General features: G+C 39.8%; 1 protein-coding gene across 23 annotated transcripts in view; it reads right to left on the bottom strand.

Moving 5' to 3' along the window:
- Positions 1-21,184, bottom strand: part of DLG2 (discs large MAGUK scaffold protein 2) — a 1,040,325-nt gene that overhangs the window by 88,805 nt on the left and 930,336 nt on the right. For all 23 annotated transcript variants that reach the window (XM_055702908.1, XM_055702907.1, XM_055702910.1 and 20 more), the window contains one exon: positions 8,100-8,214. In XM_055702908.1, the coding sequence (XP_055558883.1) occupies positions 8,100-8,214 (115 nt within the window). The remainder of the gene's footprint in view (positions 1-8,099; positions 8,215-21,184) is intronic.

The raw sequence follows: 21,184 nt of genomic DNA, 5'->3' as shown, positions 1-21,184 counted from the left end.
GTTTTGATAAGGAGCTTTTTTATATTCTGTTTTATATTCCGAACTTTAGGCAGAGCTTGTTATCTGAGATTACTGCAGGCTGCGTCTATTCACATAGGGCTCAGTTCTTCAAGGTACTCAGTACTATGTGCATTAGTTCCTAGTCTTGAACACAGAGTATTCAAGGGTTTTCAAAGCCACAAGCAGATTGAAAGAAATCTGCTTTTTCGTCCCTTTTGGGCACAATTGGAAAATTATCCCTTGATAAAAGGTTTGCGGGGCTGTTGGTTCATGCTGCAGCTAACGGTGCATTGCACCGCACCGCAGGAAGGAATCAATTAGACTTAATTCATACCTAAAAGTAGCAGATATGATAAACATGAAAATGTGAAGGAAAGATCTGGTGTCAGATGCAGAGAGGAGACTGTTTTGTCTGATGTGTTTACATGTTCAGTTTTCACTCTCCATTAACTGGTTCTTTTTTGTCTGTGAAATGTTATTAAAAATTGAAAATGAACCTCATTTTTCCTGAACCATTCATTAGTATAAACACTGCAAGAAAATATGAAATGAATAAGAAATATACTAATTGTTAAGAAAAGCTGTAGTAGCTTGTGAGGTGGCTAATAGTTTCAGCTGGCTGTATATCAAGTGTATCGATCTTCACAGTCCTAGGGTATAGGCGAGGCATGTTGTTATATTTACATTGTCACATTTCAGCGTGGGTTTTTTGGCACCAAATGCCATCAAACTAGAAGTCTAAAGGCCTTTGAATTGTGAATACTCCAAGATTAATAATTTTCACATCCATCTTTCAGGTGAGAGTGGCAACACCCTTGTGTGCCTTCTTTAAAGACCTATGAAAATTTCACAGGCATAATACAAAGAAGTGGGAAATGCTTGCAGCTCCTACTGGCATCAGTGAGAGACCAGCTCAAAAAAATCCCCAAAACCAAAACAGCCTCTCTCCAGATACTCCCTGTTCTTTAATTTTTAAATTTCTCATTTAGTTTGTACTGAACAGCAGGATAAGGAACATGGTACTTTTTGTAAATGCCAAAAAAATGATCCTCTAAGCATATAAACAGTCTGAGATTCATAAGAAAACACTACATTTGCATTGCCAAAGACAAGAGCTGGTGTCATATCCCCTCTTCATTTTACAGGTAATCACAGGTTCTGTGAAGCTGATACTTTTGCTCTAAACATGAATTTCAAAGTAATAAATAATAACTACTGGATGTATTGCCCATTGTATTAGGTGATTCTGGTATTCTAGCATATCCCTCACCCTTCTCTGTTCCTCAGTGTCTCTGATAATTAATAAAAACCTGAGTGAATAGTTATTCAATTATACTGTTCAGCTCCAGAATGTCCCCCTGGGAAAAAGGTCTCTCAAGTGCACAGTGACCCTGCTTGCTTTGAAAAATAAAGATTTGCATTGTTTTCTTGGTTCTGAATCTGAGGAGCTCTTGCTGAAGCCAGTGAGAATACTGGTGCCAGAGTGATCTGGAGAAGACTCTATATTCAGAGAAAGAACAGACGAAAAATAGTAACTGAATATCCAGAAATCTATATTTAACCATGACATGTGAAATGAGTAAAGTCTCAAGCAGGTTTCAATTTTCCAACCTGAAATGGCATTTCAAGTGCAACAGCCCATTTCACGAGTGTTGGTTACCTGTGTACCTATCTGACCATTTCCAAACGTCTCTAAATGCTATCAAACCCCCCAGCTTTCTGTGTTAATGCCATTTACCACAGATTTTCTGAATGCATGTTTCCATTCTGTGCTATAATTTGGACTGTTCAATTACCTAGGAATAATCCAAGGTAAGCGAACAAACTGTACTAAAATTCCATTTTACTCCACTTACTGCTCAGTAAAGGGAATTTGAATAGTTTCTATCATGCCATTAAAGTACAGGCATGGCCATGTAAGCTCTAGCTATTTCCCCATCAAACCCAAACACTAATGCCTAGGCGCCAAACTCACTCACATTAACTCTCCAGAAATCTAGATTGACCCACAGCGCTCTGAAGTCTGAAAGAAACACACAGCGTGATGCCATAGCTGGAGTCAAAACCTCATCCAGCTTGACGACCACGCACTGGCAGTGTGGATCCTCAAGAGTGCTAACAAAAGTGGCAGATTAACTTGGAAGCTGTCCTGGGGGATAAGAATACAGGGAACAAACCAGCCTGTTTAAATAGGACTGTCAGTGTTTCAAACCTACGTTGCAGTGTCTTACTGAAACACACAGCAGAGGCGTTCACAGGCAACAGCCGCAGTCTGATGTTACAGCTTCTTCAAGAAATGTATATACATACTCTGTGTGCATGTGTGAGGGTGCTATTCAGTATGGGATTCAGGTCACACAACCTGAAGTGTATCTAATATAGATGTTTACATCTCAGCTAATCACCTGAGGCTCTTTCCACTCAGCTGTAAGAAACAGACATTTTTAGGGCATGGTTCGTCTGAGCAATTTTAGATGTCTACTTATGGATGAGATGAATTGTACTCTGAAGGTGCCAAGTGCACTCTACTGACTCAAGAGAGAGACTAGCCACTAGCTTAAGTGAAGATGTTTGCAATGTATATGTGGATATAGCATATATCTAACACTAACATGTATCTATTTGGTTTTCTTTATATTTATAGATAAGTAAAGATATATACAAATATACGGGGTTTTTTCTCTACCATTGTAATGAGCATTTAGGTATGACCATTTCATACCTCTCTCTGGTTTCCTCAGTACCTCCCTCTGAAAAGCCCTGATGAAATGATCTATCACATTTTGCCTTCCAGATCTACGTAGTAGAGGTCTGATGCTATCATGTGTTTAGATTTCACCACCACGATGTCTCCAAGAATTGCATTTCTCATGTGGATTTCAGACTGCATTGCAACCTGCTGTGCAGCTCTCCCAGGAGAATTCTGCTCGTGGATCCCTGATCTGATGTTCAGTGGCCTGTGGGTGTTCACTGCCTCAGTGAAGACAGGGAGACCGCACAGTGGCTGTAACAGACATTACGTAGAACTACCCCAGACGCCACATCCAGCCTTCACAAACGGCCTCAGCCAAATTTCAACTGCCACTCGCAAAGTTCCCAGGTGAGAATTTCTGTGATAGGCTGAAAATCAAAGTCTCCCTAAGTGCTATGGCATCATGCTGATTTCTAAGGAGTTCAGGAGATGTGTATAAAGGAGTCTAATGCCTAATGGAGAATTCGTTGTGCTGGAAAGCAGAGTAAAAACCCCAAAGTACCTCAATCTTGACTTTCTTTCAGCTGCTGCTAAGTTGCTATGGCAAATCTCCAGATTCTGTTCCTAATGGCTCGATAAAAAAATGAACCAGAACACACTAATTTTTAACACATAACGCATAGTGTTCATACAGCACATACCTATCAAAGGTAGGAAATTCTTAACACTAATTCCAGCTAGAAGCAGAAAAAAATGTAATGGACTAGAAGCACCAGCTTGCACTGTGCAGTTTTTGTAATTAGTGCAGCGTGGGCTGGAACAAAAAGATTGAGCTTAAACTTCCTGAACTTATTGGGAAGAGGCTCTTTCCCTTGGTTCCACTTCCCACTGGTAGTGCTCTTCGTGGATAGCTGGTGGAGAGACGGCTGTGGAACCACTTCTGAAAGTACGGCTGGATCCAGCCTTGTCCCAGCTCTGGTTTCCATACCTGCCTTTGCAGGCCAACTACAATTCACATTGTGCCGATATATTTGTAAGTAGTGCTGAACTTGAAATATCTGCATTTCAATAAACTCAGCCAGTGGCTTTATACAGGGCAGCAAGTAGCCACATTTAGGTGGAACGATGCTTGGTCCCTGATGGTATTTAACAGATTTTAATCAGTGAAGAGGCAATGAAAGGGTTGGGGTGTGTGTGAAGCTTTGGAGTTGTTTCTGCAGAGTGATATACCTCCACAGTGCCTGTTTGTGGCCTTGGGCAATTGGGATTTTTAACTACAGACATTATTTCAGAAGCTGTCTGGTTTGAATAAAGATTAAAAAGTGCTGTGGCTGTTTATTCTAAGCTTGTCTAATTATTTTTTCATCTGTAAATCAACAAAAGACTGTAAGAAGGCAGTTCTTGGATGCCAGATGATTCCTGAAAGCCTTTTCTTTGTACCTTTCATAGCAGTTACTGAAGTATCCACTTTTACCCTCAAAAACCTAGCATAAGTGCTTTAAGGTCAGGAGGAATCTAGTAAATCAAAAGGAAAAAACCCTTCACGCTTAAGCTCTCAGTTTCCTCCAAAGCTTGGCAATTTTATACCAAAGTTTCAATGGCTGCTCACATTCACCGAACTTTTTAAAGGACTGTACTTTGCTTGACTCTTCAAAAGGTTGTCATGTTCCATAGCCTGTGGATTAAACAACATGAGCTTGTGTTTCCCAAGTGTATCAATAGTAACCACAAGTAGCCTGAAAAATTTGACTATGGATCTGGACTGAAAAGGACAAAGCAATGTACGTACCTATTTCAAGACAACAAATATATAATCTTACAAGAGCAGATTCTAAAACCTTGAGCCAGAAAGACAAAAAGATATGAATTTGCATAAAAACACTAAAAAACCCCTATGTAAGTATATAGCACAGCATTTAGCTGGTGATGGGTTTGTTTACTTTCCCCATTAATCATAAGCTGATGGCTGAATTCCAATAAATTAAAAAGGTTAATAGCAGAAATTCTCTTAGCCTCTCGTTTCTGTTATTGAATTCAGATAAAGTTCATTCACCTTCACCAACAAATAAATTATAAAAATGAAATTTGCTATAGTTCATGTCTATTCCCTCACTTTCTGCTTTTCTTCCTGTATTTCTTTTCCTCAACAGAGACATTTAGTGACAAAGAGGATGTGGGCTCCCAAAATAATTAACAGCATTTCCTATGGCCCTGTCCTCCCCTGAAGTCTCATTCTTTTCCTTTAGTGTTGTGGACTTTCTGATAACCTCCCAAACAGAGATATATGCTCTGTGATACAAAAGGAACAGGTAGTACTGAAAAACAATTTCAGAATTTTTCTGGGAAATATTCCAGGAGGCATCAGAAAGAGACTGGGACAAAGAAAAAAAAAAATAGTAAAACTCATAAACACTGGAGTATGCACAGATAACAGATCATGTCAGAGTGCTACACCATTTCTTCTGAACAAATCATTCTTGATTGCTTTCCTGTGGTTGTATACACTGCTTACATTTGACTTTTAATTGCTTTCAGCCAACTACTTCCAGTCCTATGTTAAACCCATTATCCTCGTGTTAATTTTACCTCACTTCATTTAATATAACTTTTTAATATATCAAAATATAAAATGATATGCTCTTTTAGCAGGGGCGGGATAGGGAAATCACAGACTGTAAGGCAAAGAAGAAAATCCTGCATTCAATGAGTCCCACATCCCCTTGGTAAATCTGTTTACAAACCTTTGCTTTTTCTCACCCTCTTTTCTTTTGGCTTTTCTATGAGCAGGTAATGACACTTATTTTCAATTATTACAACCTATATGGACCTAAAGTTATTTCCTTGTGCTGCCTAGAACATAGTTATTTACTTTGATTAAGCTCTCTATGTAAAAAAAAACCAACTATGTTTGTACTCAGTGAAGGACAGCAAAATCGCTGTATCTCAAAGAAAGGAAAACAGCAAACATGAATCATAAACTTGGCATTACAGCTACAGATTTGTAACATATGCTAATTTGCCTCTAGTTCTGTTGCGCATGCTGGCCCAAATAATCCATTGAAACAGAAATGCCCTGAGTTGTAAGAATGGAAAAAATAAAAAAAATGCTGTCCCAGACTTTTTACATGGGTCCCTAGATGTAAAGAGTTTATCCATAAAGTGAAAATTTCAGTTTCTGAAGACAAGCAGATTTCTGAACCCACATTTATTTTTTCCTTAGTGCCTGATGTAGACATAAGCTACCTTTGTAATTAGTGTATATGATATGAACTAACTGTGCCTAGCGCGATGCTGCAGGCACTGCTGTGCTACAAACACATTATAACACTATGCAAAATACAGAGCCTCTCACACAGACTTCTCGGAGTTGGACACAGCCAGTTGTGTGGTTTTGACTGCAAAAAAAAATGCTAACAAAAGTGACTGAGGCTTTTGAGGTTTTCTGCTTGAGCGGTTTGGGACATTTTTTGGAATGACTGTAGAATAAAGGAACAGTTTTTGCATTTAGGGTTTGGGAAGTGATATTTAGATATGCAGCTAAGACATCAAAGATTCCTGCAGTGAAGCACCAGGGCATATCAGCTCAGCGAGACAGACCACACTCAGAATTTGTGAACTAGCAGAAAACCAGGCTCATCGGTGCACACACAGCAATATTGTATAGAACTAGGCTAGTTCAGATGCAGCACAGATACATTAGTTTGGCTGTATGAAAGCTAATAAGCCTCAGTTCTCAAGCAGGGCTTACCAGGTTGATGCTGATACAGGGGTAATCGAGCTTTGCTGCAGCTCAGACCAGCAAGCTGTTCAGGACCCTGTGTTACTCCTTATGTGTACACCTGAACTGACTTGCAGTTGTTGGCTTGAACTTCTTGCACCATTGATACCCACATTTTGGGTTCCTGGCTTACCTCAAGCAAAGTAACCTTGGACCTATTCCTACATATCACAGAATCACAGAATGGTTTGGGTTGAAAAGCACCTTAAAGATCATCGAGTTCCAACCCCCCTGCCATGGGCAGGGAAACCTTCTAGGTTGCTCAGAGCCCCATCCAGCCTGGCACTGAGCACTGCCAGGGATGGGGCATGTCCAATGACTGTAGCTTTTCAGAAAATGCAAATTCAGAGAGCTGACCAAAGCTCTTGACAGCAAAGTCATGCTGTGTTTGGTCTGCAGAAAACCTGCTGCAGGTGGAATAGCTTCAGAAGTAAACACAAAGCCAGAGAGGTCAGAGAAGGTTAGAGATGGATCAAAAGCCATGACACTTCCAACCTGACCTTGCCCAACAGCAAGATCACTGGTAACAGTGATCTATACCCTTTCAGTCCTTGCTCTTCCTGGCAGCAGTACCAATTAGTGCTTCACGTGGTTGCTGCCCAACAAAATAAGACTATCCATGCTAACATTTAAATTTTCCCTTCCTTCTCTCCTACTTTACCCCTTCATGCTGAGGGCATAATGACAAAATGTAGAATTTAGCCTTAATTGGATCTCTGCAATGTTATCACCTGAATTAGCTCCCCCATGAATAATTATGACTGCCTGGAGGCTGACAAATTGCTTCCCTCTACTTCATGATTGTCAGGAATTTCAAATTATATGCTGAGCACGGGGAAAAAAAATGAAAAGCCTAGAGAAGCATAATTATTAAGACGATTAAAATATTTGTCACGGAGTCCCATAGTCTCCATGAACCCCAAAGGCCTCAAACTCATGAGTGACAGCAAGAACTTTGCTAGGGGCAATTGGGCAACACCCAGTCTTTCACCCAGCAACAACTATGGCAGTAGATTTGCACAGTCAAAGCAAAAGTATAACCACTGCTACCACCTGGCTCTGTTAGGCAGTTCCTGTGTTATTTGCTACCCTGTTTAAGCTACGTACGTCAGCTTGTTTAGCATCTCATCTGCATATTTGATCTTGCTAGGTAGATGATAAAGTCTTTGTAGTGTAGACTGATAGAAGGGTAAACTTAAGCAAGAGGATAGCAGCAGATTGCCATGCATTTAGAACAGCACATAATAGTCCTTGCTTTGTAAGTACATGGCCTTGGGGAAAAAGTGCACTTTATAAGAGCAATCATTCGATGTCTGGGCAAGACCTCACACAGAAATGCAATGTGTCACTAGACCACCATAACCGTCTCAGATATAGAAAGAGCTTGCAACTGCTGAGTTCTTTATCTCATAAAACCAAATAACTATAAAAGTATAATGCTCTCTGAAAATGGCTTGAAATGATCGGATTAAGCAATAGGGCTGTGCTTATAGGGGTGATGCATTTCTCAGCTCAATTCGATGCAGTCCCTCGAACTTCTTTCCCACCTTGCTGAACCCACAACACACAAGTCAGGCATAGACAAGGTAGCTGCTGACATAGTCCCAGGAGAATGCTCTCCTTGCTTACCTGACATACAGTGACCTCTTCTGATTAGTCCTCAGGGAGCCGGACCCAGAACTCATGCTGTGATTCATCATCTGCTCACGCAGGTCATGGATTTTTGCTTCAAACCGAGCGTACTCTAAGGAGATAAAAACCCCCAGAGAATAAAGATATTTTAGTTTTCTTGACCTATATAATCATTAGGGCTGCTAAATGCAAATTATATTAAATTAATGAGTGTAAAGCACGTCCTGAAAATTGAGGTCTAATAGAACCTCCCATTACTATATTATCTTTGGTACATATATGCCCTCTTTATCATGACACCTGAACCTTTCAGCACTGACTATGAAAAGTCAAATAGCGAGGACCTTCTCTCCTGCAGCTTCAAGAAAGGAAAAGGGGGTTAAAATGTGCTACCAAATATCTTTCAGTCTGTAAAAAGGATGCTGAAAGCAGTTTTCTATCATATCATTCCTCCTTCCAAACAATAAGATACATTGTTAGGGGCAGTGGGATGATGCACTGAAGTTCCTAATGAGTCAAGCTTTTAGCGTAAAATCCCACTGAACTGAAGGAGATATATCAAAGTCTAATTATCCCTCAAGCAGCTGTGAAATTTTTGTATGAGCAATAAGCCACTTTATTTTACCCAGCCCACTGAGGATTGGTCTCTGTTTCTTTTTAAATAGGTGGAGACATAACTTGGTCTTATGGTGGGTGATTCCAGAAACTCCAGACCTATTTAAGCTGCACAGGAGCGGCACAAAACCACCTCCCACACCTTGTTCTCCTCCATAGCTCTGCTGGTAGCTTTGTAAAATGTGATCTGACAAGGAACATGGGACCAGCGCTGGAGCAAGGATTCAGCTAGAGATGTATCACTTGGTGAGGCTCCTCTCTGAAAGGACAGGTCCCTTGTTTGCAGCCTGGTCAACAGTTCTTCCTGCTGGCACCTTCCCCTTGCTCACTGTGGGACCTAATGGGCTGACTTTTGGTTTGCAAGAGGAAAGGTTGAAGTTTTGCAAACAAGCTGTAATTCCTTGAAACTAACAATGTACAGGCAGTGCTCCAGCAACACAGAGAGTCATAACTCAACCTAAACCCGGGAAATCTACCAACACGAGTTAGAAGGGTAACTTGAGGGGGTGTACAAAATCCTTTGCAGTGAGTCAGTGACACTTTGAAGAGTAAAATGTTGCAGACTGATGCCAACAAAGTGAAGAAGATGCTCTCTGCACCTCAATGTTTTCTTTCACTACCTGCTTCAAAAGGAGGGTCTACATTTCCCCACAGCAAGTCTGGAACAGAAGCGAAACCAGCAGGCGAGGTATCCTTCCTTAAAGGACAGCGGTACATCCCACCAGATAACACCATCTCTCAGTTTAAGCACATAAATCTTTACTGTGCATTTATAACCTGTTCTGCTCCCTGTTTGCTGCTCTTTGAGCTATGTGAGAATGCTGTAAGACAGCAATATTCTCATTTTCTCCTAGCAGAAATCTCAGCATTATTTTTATTTGATCATTTGCCGTTCGCGCTGGCTCAGTTCCCAGAATGTCTAGATGCTTTGCAACAACAACTAATTCATTTTACTCAGTGCCCTGTAACTTTTCATTGGATGACATCTGACCTTTCCAAGATTCCACATTTTGCATAGACAGTAGCTACCTTAAAGTTGGCTTAGCAGAGTGGTTTGATTTGAGCTTTTGTGTTTGGTTTTTTTTTTTCCCCCCCTTCTTCTTACTTGATGCATTTTAACTCCCTTTTCGCTGAGCTGCTTTAGCATTACCTACTGTGTTTATTAAGTGACAGTGGCTGCTTTGCCAGTCAGCTGGGAACCACTGCTGTGATATAAGACTCTTCAGTCTTCCCACATACCTATGACATCACTGACTGCAGCTGAAATCTGTATGTCAGGAGAAGAGACACTCCTACATGCAGACTATATTTCAGATGCATGCTGTAGCTTGTTTCTTCCTGATTTCTTTCACCTAGAGTACAACTTTAAATTTCTCAGTGATTTAAAAGCCCAAATCCTCAATGGAACTAAGGCTCCCACAAACTTGTGTTGCTTTATAAAGTGGTGTTTAGTTCTTAAGTGTTTATCCCAGTGTAGGATTCAAGTTTGCTCTATGTGAGTCATATTTGTTCCATTCCCCTGCTCTAGAATGTATTTAGTAAATAATCATCTTCTGAGCAAGGCTTTGTTCAACTTCCATTTCATTGTAACAAATCTAACATTTCTTCTTGGCAAACAGGAAAGGTGATCTTAAAACCAAAAAGCTTATATTTCTCTCCCTTACACTGTGTCAGTCCTCTGCATACAGACAGAATACTACAATTTTAAGGGTTGTTACTAGGTGTCTTTCACGTGTGGTGGATACAGTGAAGAAGGCAGTAAACGTACAGTGTAATGCAGCTTCTTTGATGTTTTACATCTGGGTGAGATCAAAGATATGAATGATTTCCATCAGAGCAGCTGTAATGGCAGCTTCCCCTTTAATAAGCAACCATATCCCAGGCTGACTCTGTATGCGAGGTGTGGGAGTAACTCCCAGATTTAGACACCAATCTGGAGAGTGAGAAAAGAGGATTGAAAATCTGACTCTAGCACAGCATCCAGCTATCTGCAACTTGAACACCAGCTCATGAGATACTCGAATGACTACAGCTTGGTCAGATGATGAAATTATAGCTTGTGTTCTGACTTCGGAGCGCACTTGTAATTTAACTGCTTTTAACTGACTGTATATTTATTCTGAATTTAATAACCTTTCTCCTTCTCGAAGACATTTAGAAACTATAACACATCTTAAAAATTGTCTAATAAGTGTGTGATGGAAGTTCAGGGTTCAACCTCCAGCTCCCAGGTTAATATTAAAAATTACTGAAGTAATAATGATAATTATCATTAGAATGTGTTCTTGAGATGTTTTTTCCTTTAGATTGAAATACACAGCTAATTTGAAAATAAACATATTTATGGGCATATATTTTCACGTAGTACCTTCTTCATATTTATGCATTGAAAAATACTGAAATGTACACCTGTACCTTCCTCCTGACAAATGCCCAGACTAAAAATCGCAAGGCCATCAGTGCATGTGGTATTTAAGCCCACTCTGATCAGCTTCTTTAATCTCAGTCCTCCTCATTCTCCTGCTGATGCCTAGATACTACAGTGACAGCTGTATTTGAAATGTGAACAGAAAAAGAAACAGTGATGCTCCATTTCTGGCATCAGACCTGCTATGGTAGTCCTGCCCACTGGGAAAAAGTCCTTTTTTCTTAACACTTCTCTATATACGGGGTCATTCCAGAGGAGTTGTTTCCTAATGGCTTTGCATTTGCTAGGTGCGAATAAGTGGCAGTGCTCAAGTCCAGAAAAACTCATCATGCTTCCTTCAAATTCAGCACTGAACCTAAATAACACACTTTCAAGGCTCCTACACAATTAGAAGGACACTGAAGGTTGTGACATGCTGACAAGAAATACAGTTAAAGCTGATTCACTAATTTCATGCCCTTTAAAGAAAGGGAGGACAAAGAATGTGTTACTGCTGGAGTGCATCATTAGTGAAGTTTGCCAAATGTGACTTATCAAAATCCATCTGCAAAGGTCCTCCCCGTTGCCTGATTCACTAATGATCTAACCAACTAATTCCAGGAGCTTAAGAAACTGATAAAGTTATGCTTTAGGCTAAAAGTGCAACTGGGTGAGCAAACTGTAACCTTTATTATTGCCGAGGTCAGACCAGTTGATATAATGGCTCTGGAAATGCTGTGGTAAGAAACAGGGCAGATGCGATGGATGTGTTTGTTCAGACTCTGCTTTAGAGCTGGCTCAGGGCTCAGGGCAGTGTTTGTAGACCCAAATTTAGCTGTCCCAAGGATACGGCTACAACTTGCTAAGCCTGGAGAGGTGGAGCTACTGCCATTGGACGTGGGAGAGGAGGCTGCTGCTGTGAGGAATGGCCCAGCTGCAGGGGCAGCAAGACCATTTTCCAGGGCTTTGGCATTGGCATGTTGGGCTCTGCATGCTGCCCCAAGCAAGCGCCCGTCTTCCCAAGGGTCTGTTTTCTAAAGCTGGCTCTGCTTAATGTTCTGGGCAGTCAGGAAAGAGGGAAAAGTAGAGACAGCTTGAATTGCTACAGCATGCAACCAAGGCCAAAAGTGAGTGTATTTCTCAACTACAGACACCAGTTGGAACAACTGACATTTGTCTGCTCCATACAGGACTCATTAGCCTGAATATACGGGCAGGGAGCTGGTGTTTTTCCTTCCACCTCATTCCAACAGCTTGCCAAGTGCTAGATCTGGGACTCACACATCTTTTAACCTTCAAATACTAATGCAATCCTTTGCCTTTCTGAAGGACTTTCATATGTTGAAAGGACTGGGTAGAGCTTTGGGAGTAATCTTCAAACACCCTGAACCTTCTCCTTAGTTCACATACTGAGAAATCAAAGCAACATTAAGTGGCCAGCCCCATTAAAAAAAAAACAAACCACCCCAAACCCTAACAGTAATGCAGTTAAACTGAAACTCCAAGTTTAGCTGGCTAAGATCGAAACTGTGGCTTACAAAATCTTGCCTAATCCACTTTGACATCTTGAGGGTATGGCAGACACCACCGTTTTCACTGCTGAAGTGACTTAGATACCTAAAATCCTGCTACCCCTTCTACAGCTGTGCAAGTGGGTACCTATAGGGTGGGGAGGAGTTGTTTTAACACCCCCCCACCTCCCTTTTCAGTTTCCTACTGACTGGCTTTGATGGCCCATGATCCAACTATATGAGCTGCGAGCCCGATGACTCAACATGTAAGCCTCTCCTCATGCTGTGAAGGAAAACACCATGAGTTTGTGAGATCCATGGCAGATGCACAGACATTAAGGGCAGTTGGGATGAGTGTTGCTGTGACTGAAGTCCTTTCATGTATGTGGAGCCTTTTAAATTGAAATAAGCAGCATACTGAAATTTTAGGTTCAAATTCTCCAGAAAGAGCCTAAAAGGCTATAATACTTAAGCATACAAGAAAGCTCTTGGAAGTCTTAGATGCATTTGAGAGACTAAAAAATGAACGCAAGAAACCAAACCTCAAGAAATTTAAAAAAAATTATAGTGAAAATCAAATAATTTCTAAAATACAAAAATAGCAAAGACAGATTTTATATCTGAATGGCTTGATGCTACTTTTTGGTCATATAAATAAAGAATGGCTATGATAAATTTGCTGCAGATTTTTTGTGTGAAAGAGTTGCATAATTTTACAAAGCACCATTACTGTTATTTTTAACTTTTAAATTTATAATAAAGATTGTAGCTTCAACTGAATTTAGAGAACATGATAGCAAAAAAAGCCTTGACCCTTCAAGTAAAGAATAGTTAAGCAACTGAAGCAACTGAAATGCTGATGTATTATACAACAGTGAAAATAATAGTTCAGCATCACACTCCAAGTCTGTATTAGTTTGAATGGTTTTAGTGCTGGGCATCTTTAGAGAGATAGCAATTGTTTTTGTCAGCAGGTATCAAAACTTGCTTTCCTGTGTAATTCAGGATCATCCCTGTTTGCTTCTAGAGGATAACAGATTTCCTAAAAGGTGGAAACTCGAACTGGAAAATAAAACTTGAACTGCCTAATTTTAACAGACTACACTGCTTAAAAAAGAAAACAAAAAACTAGGAAGGCATCAGTCAGAGACAGAATTTTATCACCTTAAAAAGGGTATGTCGAATAACTCCAGACACTATCATAAAGGAATAGCTGCCAGACCAGCTTCTCCATCAGTATTGAGACTTGGCATAATTTCAGTGGATCCAGGCCAGCTTAAGCCTTCTGAGATTTTCTTCTGTTCTGTTTACGGGAATGCAAATTGTATGCCACTACAGCAAGTCATGAACTTCCTGTCTTGGACATCCGAGATAGCAATGTGCATGATACTATTATTATGGTAACGCTATTTATGTACATCTTTTTTTCTCCCCCTTCTGCCTCCTCTTAGCAGATGTCTTAAGTGTTTAAGATTTAAAATAATAGAAGAATGCATTTCTTCCTACAGAGAGTGTTCTCCATTTCTGGCCTTTGCCCACAGTGCTGTCCCGTCACCACTGTTTTATACGTGGAGGTGAGAAGAAGGTGAGCAGACCAGCATCAAGACTTCAGAGGACTGGGTCTGATTCTTCTTTTTGCACAGATTTACGGTGTGAACCTTGGTGAGTCACAAAGAGTAATTGTCATCATATTATGGCTCCTAAGGCAGAGATTTGGCTGCTGTGTGTCTGGCTATGCCTACCAGGTGCCTAGCATCCCGCAGCTCTGGCAGCCTTTGAAACCACTGTAATACACATAACAAGTGAAAGAGCATGCAAAACAATGTGAACTGCTAATACATTTGGCTAGTATTTTATGTCTTCCGTTTAAAACTTTTTTTGTTGTTTAGTATTCATCTGGAGTCAATTTTTTTGCTAAAAGTACCCTGACAGCTGTTTCTAGATGCTTAAGAGTTTTTAACTCTATAGCTGTCTGAGGTTGCAAGCATTTACATAGCAGGTTAATGATGGTGAAACATCTTAATGGTCTGCAGTAATTGCAGAGAGGAATAAACAAACAAACAAACATACTGTGGTTAGGTACAGTTCACTGCACCTTTGGTTCTTGTGTCTGCCCTGTCTGATGTGGGTCACTGCCAGAGATGTAGTTCTGGACAAGGCTGGCTTTGGATCTTATATTTCATGGCAAATGCTATGCTTTTAGTAAGTCCAAAAAAATCAATTAGATTGAACATCAGCTAAATTCATGACTTGACAGGGAAAAAGCACACAAAATTCTGATGGCATCAATAGGCAATGCAATAGTGTGCATTATTCATTGGAGAAGATGTTGCTCAAAAGGCCTTGCTCCATTAATGATGCACTGCGCAACACAACAAGTTATGCTGCTATTTCTTATCAGTCATATAACTCCCCTGAGCTCACTCAAAGGAAATGAAAAACACAGATTTCAATACCAGGGAAGGGAAAATACATTTATATTTTATTGGGTTTTATTAGTTTGAATAAATCTGCTTGTTTTTATTGGAATATTTTCAACACACCTTTTCAGGAACCTTTCAAAAATAATGATACAGGCTTATTTACTGATTTTTCTTATTGCTTTTACCTTTAAAACTGTAGGACCATTAACGTCTTTATTCTTTGCTACTGGTTGGTTGTCTCCCTTTACCAATATACAGGTATTTACACTGCAGGATGTCTTCTAAATAAAATTTCATCCTGTATATTTGTTCTGTAGCTGGCCTCATTGCCTAAACATCACCACTAACATTATTTTTATTTGCTTTATTACTGAACATAATGTTTCTTCCATCTGTTGCACCATTAGATACAGCCCTCATATTGTGTTAGTTGTGAATATAAATACACCTGAAAAGATACCTTCCTCCCACGATACATTCAGGAGACTAATATCGTGCTCTATTCTTAGACCCAGGGAATATAATTCCAATTCAAATTAGTTTCTAGAAGCTTTCATTTCAGAGGATTTGTACCTCATAATGAAAGAGATGTACTAAAATAAATCAAGCTATTAGAGAGTGAGTGACAAGGACTATGTATCCCAATGAGGTGTTATTCCACCTGTTCCCTTAAAGCCTATCCTTGGTTTATGAAGTGTCAGCCTGGACCTTCTCAGCTGGGAATTTCTTGCAGCTTCTTCCAACCACTGAAGAAAACTACAAGCAGCTCAATAGGTTTTCAAAACAACCCCTTCCAAGATTTTGGGAACCTTTTTCCTGCACCTAATTTTACTGTAGTCTGAACTCTGCCGCAGCAACACCTCCCACCCCCACCCCACCCACACCCCATTATTTGAAATTATGCACCCCTGAACTAAATGGGACTATTTGTAGCACTTTTTCAAATTCCCTGAGGCTCACACTGAGCTGATATCTTGGACAACATTGTGCGTATAAAGTTTGAAGAGGGGCAAGGCAAATAAAGAGCAGAGAGTCAGCTCTGAAACAACCGTATCACAACACATCGTCTGCCTTGGCAGCACAGTGTGAAATCTTGGAAAAGTTGGGCATTTCACCCCAGGCATCCAACTTGCACAGCCTCGCTTGCCCAGCAGAGAAGCATATGTCTCATTAACCTTGATAGCTTTGTAGGAGTTACTGTTTTGTACAGTGCAAAAACGTTTCAAGATACGTCTGCTGTTTTAGGCACAAAATTACTCTGTCAAGGTGAAAAAATAAAAAAAAAGAAAAAGCTTCCCTGCATTGGAATCCTCTTTCTTCAACAAATATTTATGTGGGACATTGTAAAGAAACAAAACCTACTTTCTATTAATAGCTAAGCTAATTCATTTAGCTATTTTGTCACTTCAGGCTAGTGGTGGAGGATCTTATTTTCAGACTTTTATTCAATTTCCACAATTCCTCATCCAAAATCGTTGCCCTGGGGCAATTGTTACTTATTTTTGCTTCATTGCTTTTTCTTGCTTCTGCTTTTTACCAAGTACAGTTCTATTTCTTGGGCATTGAGCATATTATACTGATTAGCCACATCTTAATGATGATGCTAGCTTAGCCTGCTTCCAGCTCTTAAAGACATGAATTGACATGAGGAAACAAACTACAGAGCTGACTGCTTCTAGAGTTTCTTGGGCATGGCAATACCCAGAAGTCATTTTGGTGGTCTTGACTAACCCTGTATCTACACTGGGTAGCTACTCCTCTTTTACAGGCTCTGATGGGAAATGCTCTGATGGTGGCCCACCTGCCAGCTGCACAGCTCATGCGAATTTTCCCAAATACCTTTCAATCAGATGAACTGGGTTAGCCTGTTCAGTCTATTTATACTAACCTCATGGGGTCTGGTTGATGCAGACTGGAAAGCAGTCAGACACAAAACTGCCCAAATTTGAGGAGGGCAGGATACAGCGATATGGAGCTGGGAGCAGGCTGGGGCATGTGGTATCTTCCCCAGCACTGCTGTACACGGAAGATGCCACCTTGTGTTAAACCATGTTGGGAAAAGAAAAAAGGGACAATTCTACTGCATCGTTTCCAGAATCCATAACTGCTTAATCTGACTAAGGAGATGCATGACCTGCCTAGGCACTGTGAAAGAATATTTTTGAAACAAAACTGGAAATGTAGATCAGTCTGACCTGCCTGCTTTTTAGAAAAAAAAATAAATAATAAAAAACTAAATCAGGGCTCAAAACTCCCAAGTGAACTTTTATGAAAACTTACATGAAAACTTCCACAGCTAAGACAACATATGCCAGTTTTATACTTGTGCTCCATGAAATTCTGATATACTCAGAGTGGGAAGAGTTATAAAAGGGGTTCCTGAAAGGGACTTGGGACAAAAAAAGTTTATTTCTGAAAATAGAGTGGTGGAGAAACTAATGTGATTTTATTAATTCCATAAACCAGCATGAAAGCTGTAGCTGACAGTAAAAAACCTTCAAAACCACAACCCACAAATCGTTTAAAAATTATAAGCTAAAGCAGAAAATTAAATAGTAGCAAGAATACCAATACTACCTGATATAATTATCTGTAAAACAGGATAGCCTTACAGACTAGCAGAAGCAAAGAGATCAGAAGAACCACCAGTAATACAACCAGAATCTTGGCAAGAATATTATGAAAAGAAATATGGATATATCTCATTCGGCTTAACTATTTTGCTATTATGATTAATACTGTTTGCTAACATTGAATATTGCCATTAATAAATGATTCGCTCCCTGACTTCAAAATCTGCTAGGTAAAAACTACCTCCCCCTGTAACCTTCACCGTCCTATACTCAGCTGTGCTATTCTTCCAGACAAAGGTATCTTCAGCCATCTCCTAAGGCTGTCTGGGACTCTCCATTGAATTAAAAAGAACTGAGCAAAGACTGGAAACAAAACTGTCCATTTTTACCATTAAGAAAACTTAAAAAAAAAAAAAATCCCAAATGTCCTGAACCAAAAATAAAAGTATGGAGGAAGGAATGAAATGGATAAAAACATCTTCACATGCGTATTGATGTTTTCTAAGAAGCAATATTTAGAGCAGCTGCAGAATTCTATTAGTTTGCTACAGCTTCCTGATTAAGGGGGATTACTGCTTCTAATACAAACAGGTAATAGGGAATGGTTGTGCACATTACAAGCCTGAATGAGTTTAAACAAGACAAATACATACATTACCTCAGGATAAGTCATGCTCCCTGCATGCCTCTTAGCTTATCATGAAGAATATTTTGAGTACTGTGCAATGAGATATCTAGATTGCAAACATGTATGTTGTGCAGTTGGCCACTAGACATGTTGGCTATAGCTGATAGTCTGGATGCTCTGAAATGTTGATTAACTTGAGCATCAGATCATGTAAAATTGGAATAACATATGAAAAATCACTGTAATACCAAGAAATGCCTTGCAATTACTGCTGCTACTCTTGACCTTATTCATAGAACCACAGAAACCCACCTTTACAGCACAAAAGACTTAGCTGGAAAAGGTCATCTTAATCAATGCCAATTCCAGATTTCACAGAGAATCAAAACCTAAAATACTGTCCATAAACTTTTCTTAAATTTATAATATATACATATAAATTTATAATATAAAATATAAATATAATATATAAATATAAATAAAATATAAAAATATAAATATTTTCTTAAAATTAGTTCAGTTTTGGCATTTCATAACTGTTGGAAGACCGTGCACAGAATCCAGTCCTCAGATGGTTAGGCTCATTCTTCTAACTAAATGTTGCTGAAGCCTACTTACTGGCTTTTGTACCAACGCCATTCCTCTGTGTAAATGGTTCTTTTCCATTGTATATTGATTCTCATCGCCTACCAATCTCCATTTTGCTAAATAAACAATCCAATTTTTGTTTCAGATTTTTCTGGTACATTTGCCTCTCCTTCAGTTGTCTTTTACACTGCTGTTTAAACCAGTGAAGTTCTATGTCTTCACCAGTTTAAGTAGCAGTGTCCTGTATCATGCAATATCAAATGACTTCCTGAAAAAATCAGATGTATTGCATCAATCAGATTCCTCTTTCTAAAAATTTAATGTACTATCAAAAACCGATACGAAGAAAATTTGCCTGTCTACACTATATCACTTTTTTATCCCATTTTAAATTTACTTCCCTGTTTTGTTTCGAAAGCTGTGTTTTAAAGTATGCTTCTACATACTACTGAGGAGAGACTTATGAATCTCCAGATCTTCTGAATGCACATCATTCTTCTCCTTTCCTGATGGAGCCTGTAGATGTCTTTTTCCAGACAAAGCACTAGTTGGATAGGTATTTGAGAGGCCCTTCCTACACGTGCCAATCCTCCAGCATTCTGCGGTGGAATAACCAGCTCTGCATAATCTCAGCACAGCAACAGCTTCCAGTTATTATCCATCGCATCACTGGTCCTGTGTACTACGTAAACAATTGCATTGTATGACAGCCTTTCCATTGAATGAAAACTGAAAATGCAAAATGAATTTGACAATACGTACATCAGTGAATATTACTAACCACCAAGCCCTTCAAGGTTTCTGTCTACATCAAATCAATACTTTCAGTGATCTTGTTCAACTCAGGTGTGCCAGACACATAGACTCTAGGTAAAAAAGCAAAGATCAGGGTCAGTCCTACAAGAAGCAGAAGACCTCTGCTGTCTCTCTGCTGTGCTCGTGAGCCGTGTTATGGACAAGCCTTACAGATCAGTAGAAAATGCAAGTGCTGAAAACTTCCCACTTGAAATCCAGGTTTCTTATATTCTTTAATGATTGTGACAAGCATCCCAGAATAAGAATGACACCTCAACAGCTTTCCCAAAAGACCAGCTGTTTGTTCTCTGGAGTAAGTGAATACTTTGTTATTCTAACATGGTAGGTATTATTATTTATGGTATTTTACACTACCTTACTGAAAGTCAATTCAATGTGCATATATATATATATAAATTGAATGCCAATATATAGAGAGAATGTGTGTGTGTGTGTATATATATCTACAAAATGCAGAAAGAGAGGAGGAGAGAGAAAAAAGGGGCTGTGTCAAACGCTATTTACTGGTGCAGATTTTCCCACAGTTGCCAGCCTACAGCTAGCGACAGCACTTGGATTGCAGTGCCATATGGTCCCTTGAAGGGCAAATTCTTTTAGACCCATTTTCAGTGGGGAAATCAACATTTTTAACACAGTGACATTTTTTCAGGACTGCAGTCTACCTAGCTCTACCCTAAGATTTATTTGACATCCGCAGACTGGCTTTTCCTTTCCTGAAGAGGCCGTTGACAAAAATGGGAATAATCTGTAACAGTTTGTTGACACTGTGCTTTGGCTCAGCCTTGGCGGGCTGGTTTCTCCAACGCTCTCTCATTTTCTGCTTCACTACTTGTGACTGACCAGGATGATCCAGGTAGGAAAAAGCAGTAGGTCAAGATGAACCCTTCGCTTATGTGAATAAACAGCATTTAGAACTGATAAACGTCACATTCATACAGCTTTCAGAGACAGTTTGGACAGGAATGGTCAAAACCCATGAACACTTAAGAAATTTATTGGGGAATAAAGAATGACTTATGCCTCCTGTACACACTCTTCTAAGAAAGAGATCTACTCGGATCAAATGAGACACTCAGGCGGATCATCTGGGAGTGCATTATTGTCTGGGATTTGTGATCAAGTTCCTGAATGTCATCTGTGCTGGGGTGACTGACTGCACTTTCTGAAGCACGTGGAGATGATTTAGCTTAGACCACAACAATAAAGTACTGTATCAAATTGCACTGCCTAGCATTTTCCAAGAACAACCAGCACACGCTTGCATGGGTGGCCAGGTATCAGAAACCTGCAATTGGAGCATGAGCCTGAGCTCTCAGAGTGAAGAGGAGACAGAAAGGTTTCCAGAGATGAGCAGAAAGGCTTCAGGGGCTGTAAGTCACAATTCTATGTTTTTTGCAGATGTCTGTTTATTTTGTTCTTAAAGATCCTCTGAAATGGAGACACTTCAACTACCCCAAACAGTCTATTCTGGTGTTTTGCTCTTTTTTCCGCAGCTGCATTTTCCCCTGATGTCTCATCTGA

The sequence above is a fragment of the Falco cherrug genome, chromosome 2 (assembly GCF_023634085.1).
Source record: "Falco cherrug isolate bFalChe1 chromosome 2, bFalChe1.pri, whole genome shotgun sequence".
Taxonomy (NCBI): Eukaryota; Metazoa; Chordata; class Aves; order Falconiformes; family Falconidae; genus Falco; species Falco cherrug.
The sequence above is the reverse complement of the archived record's forward strand: the minus strand, read 5'-3'. Positions and strand labels throughout refer to the sequence as shown.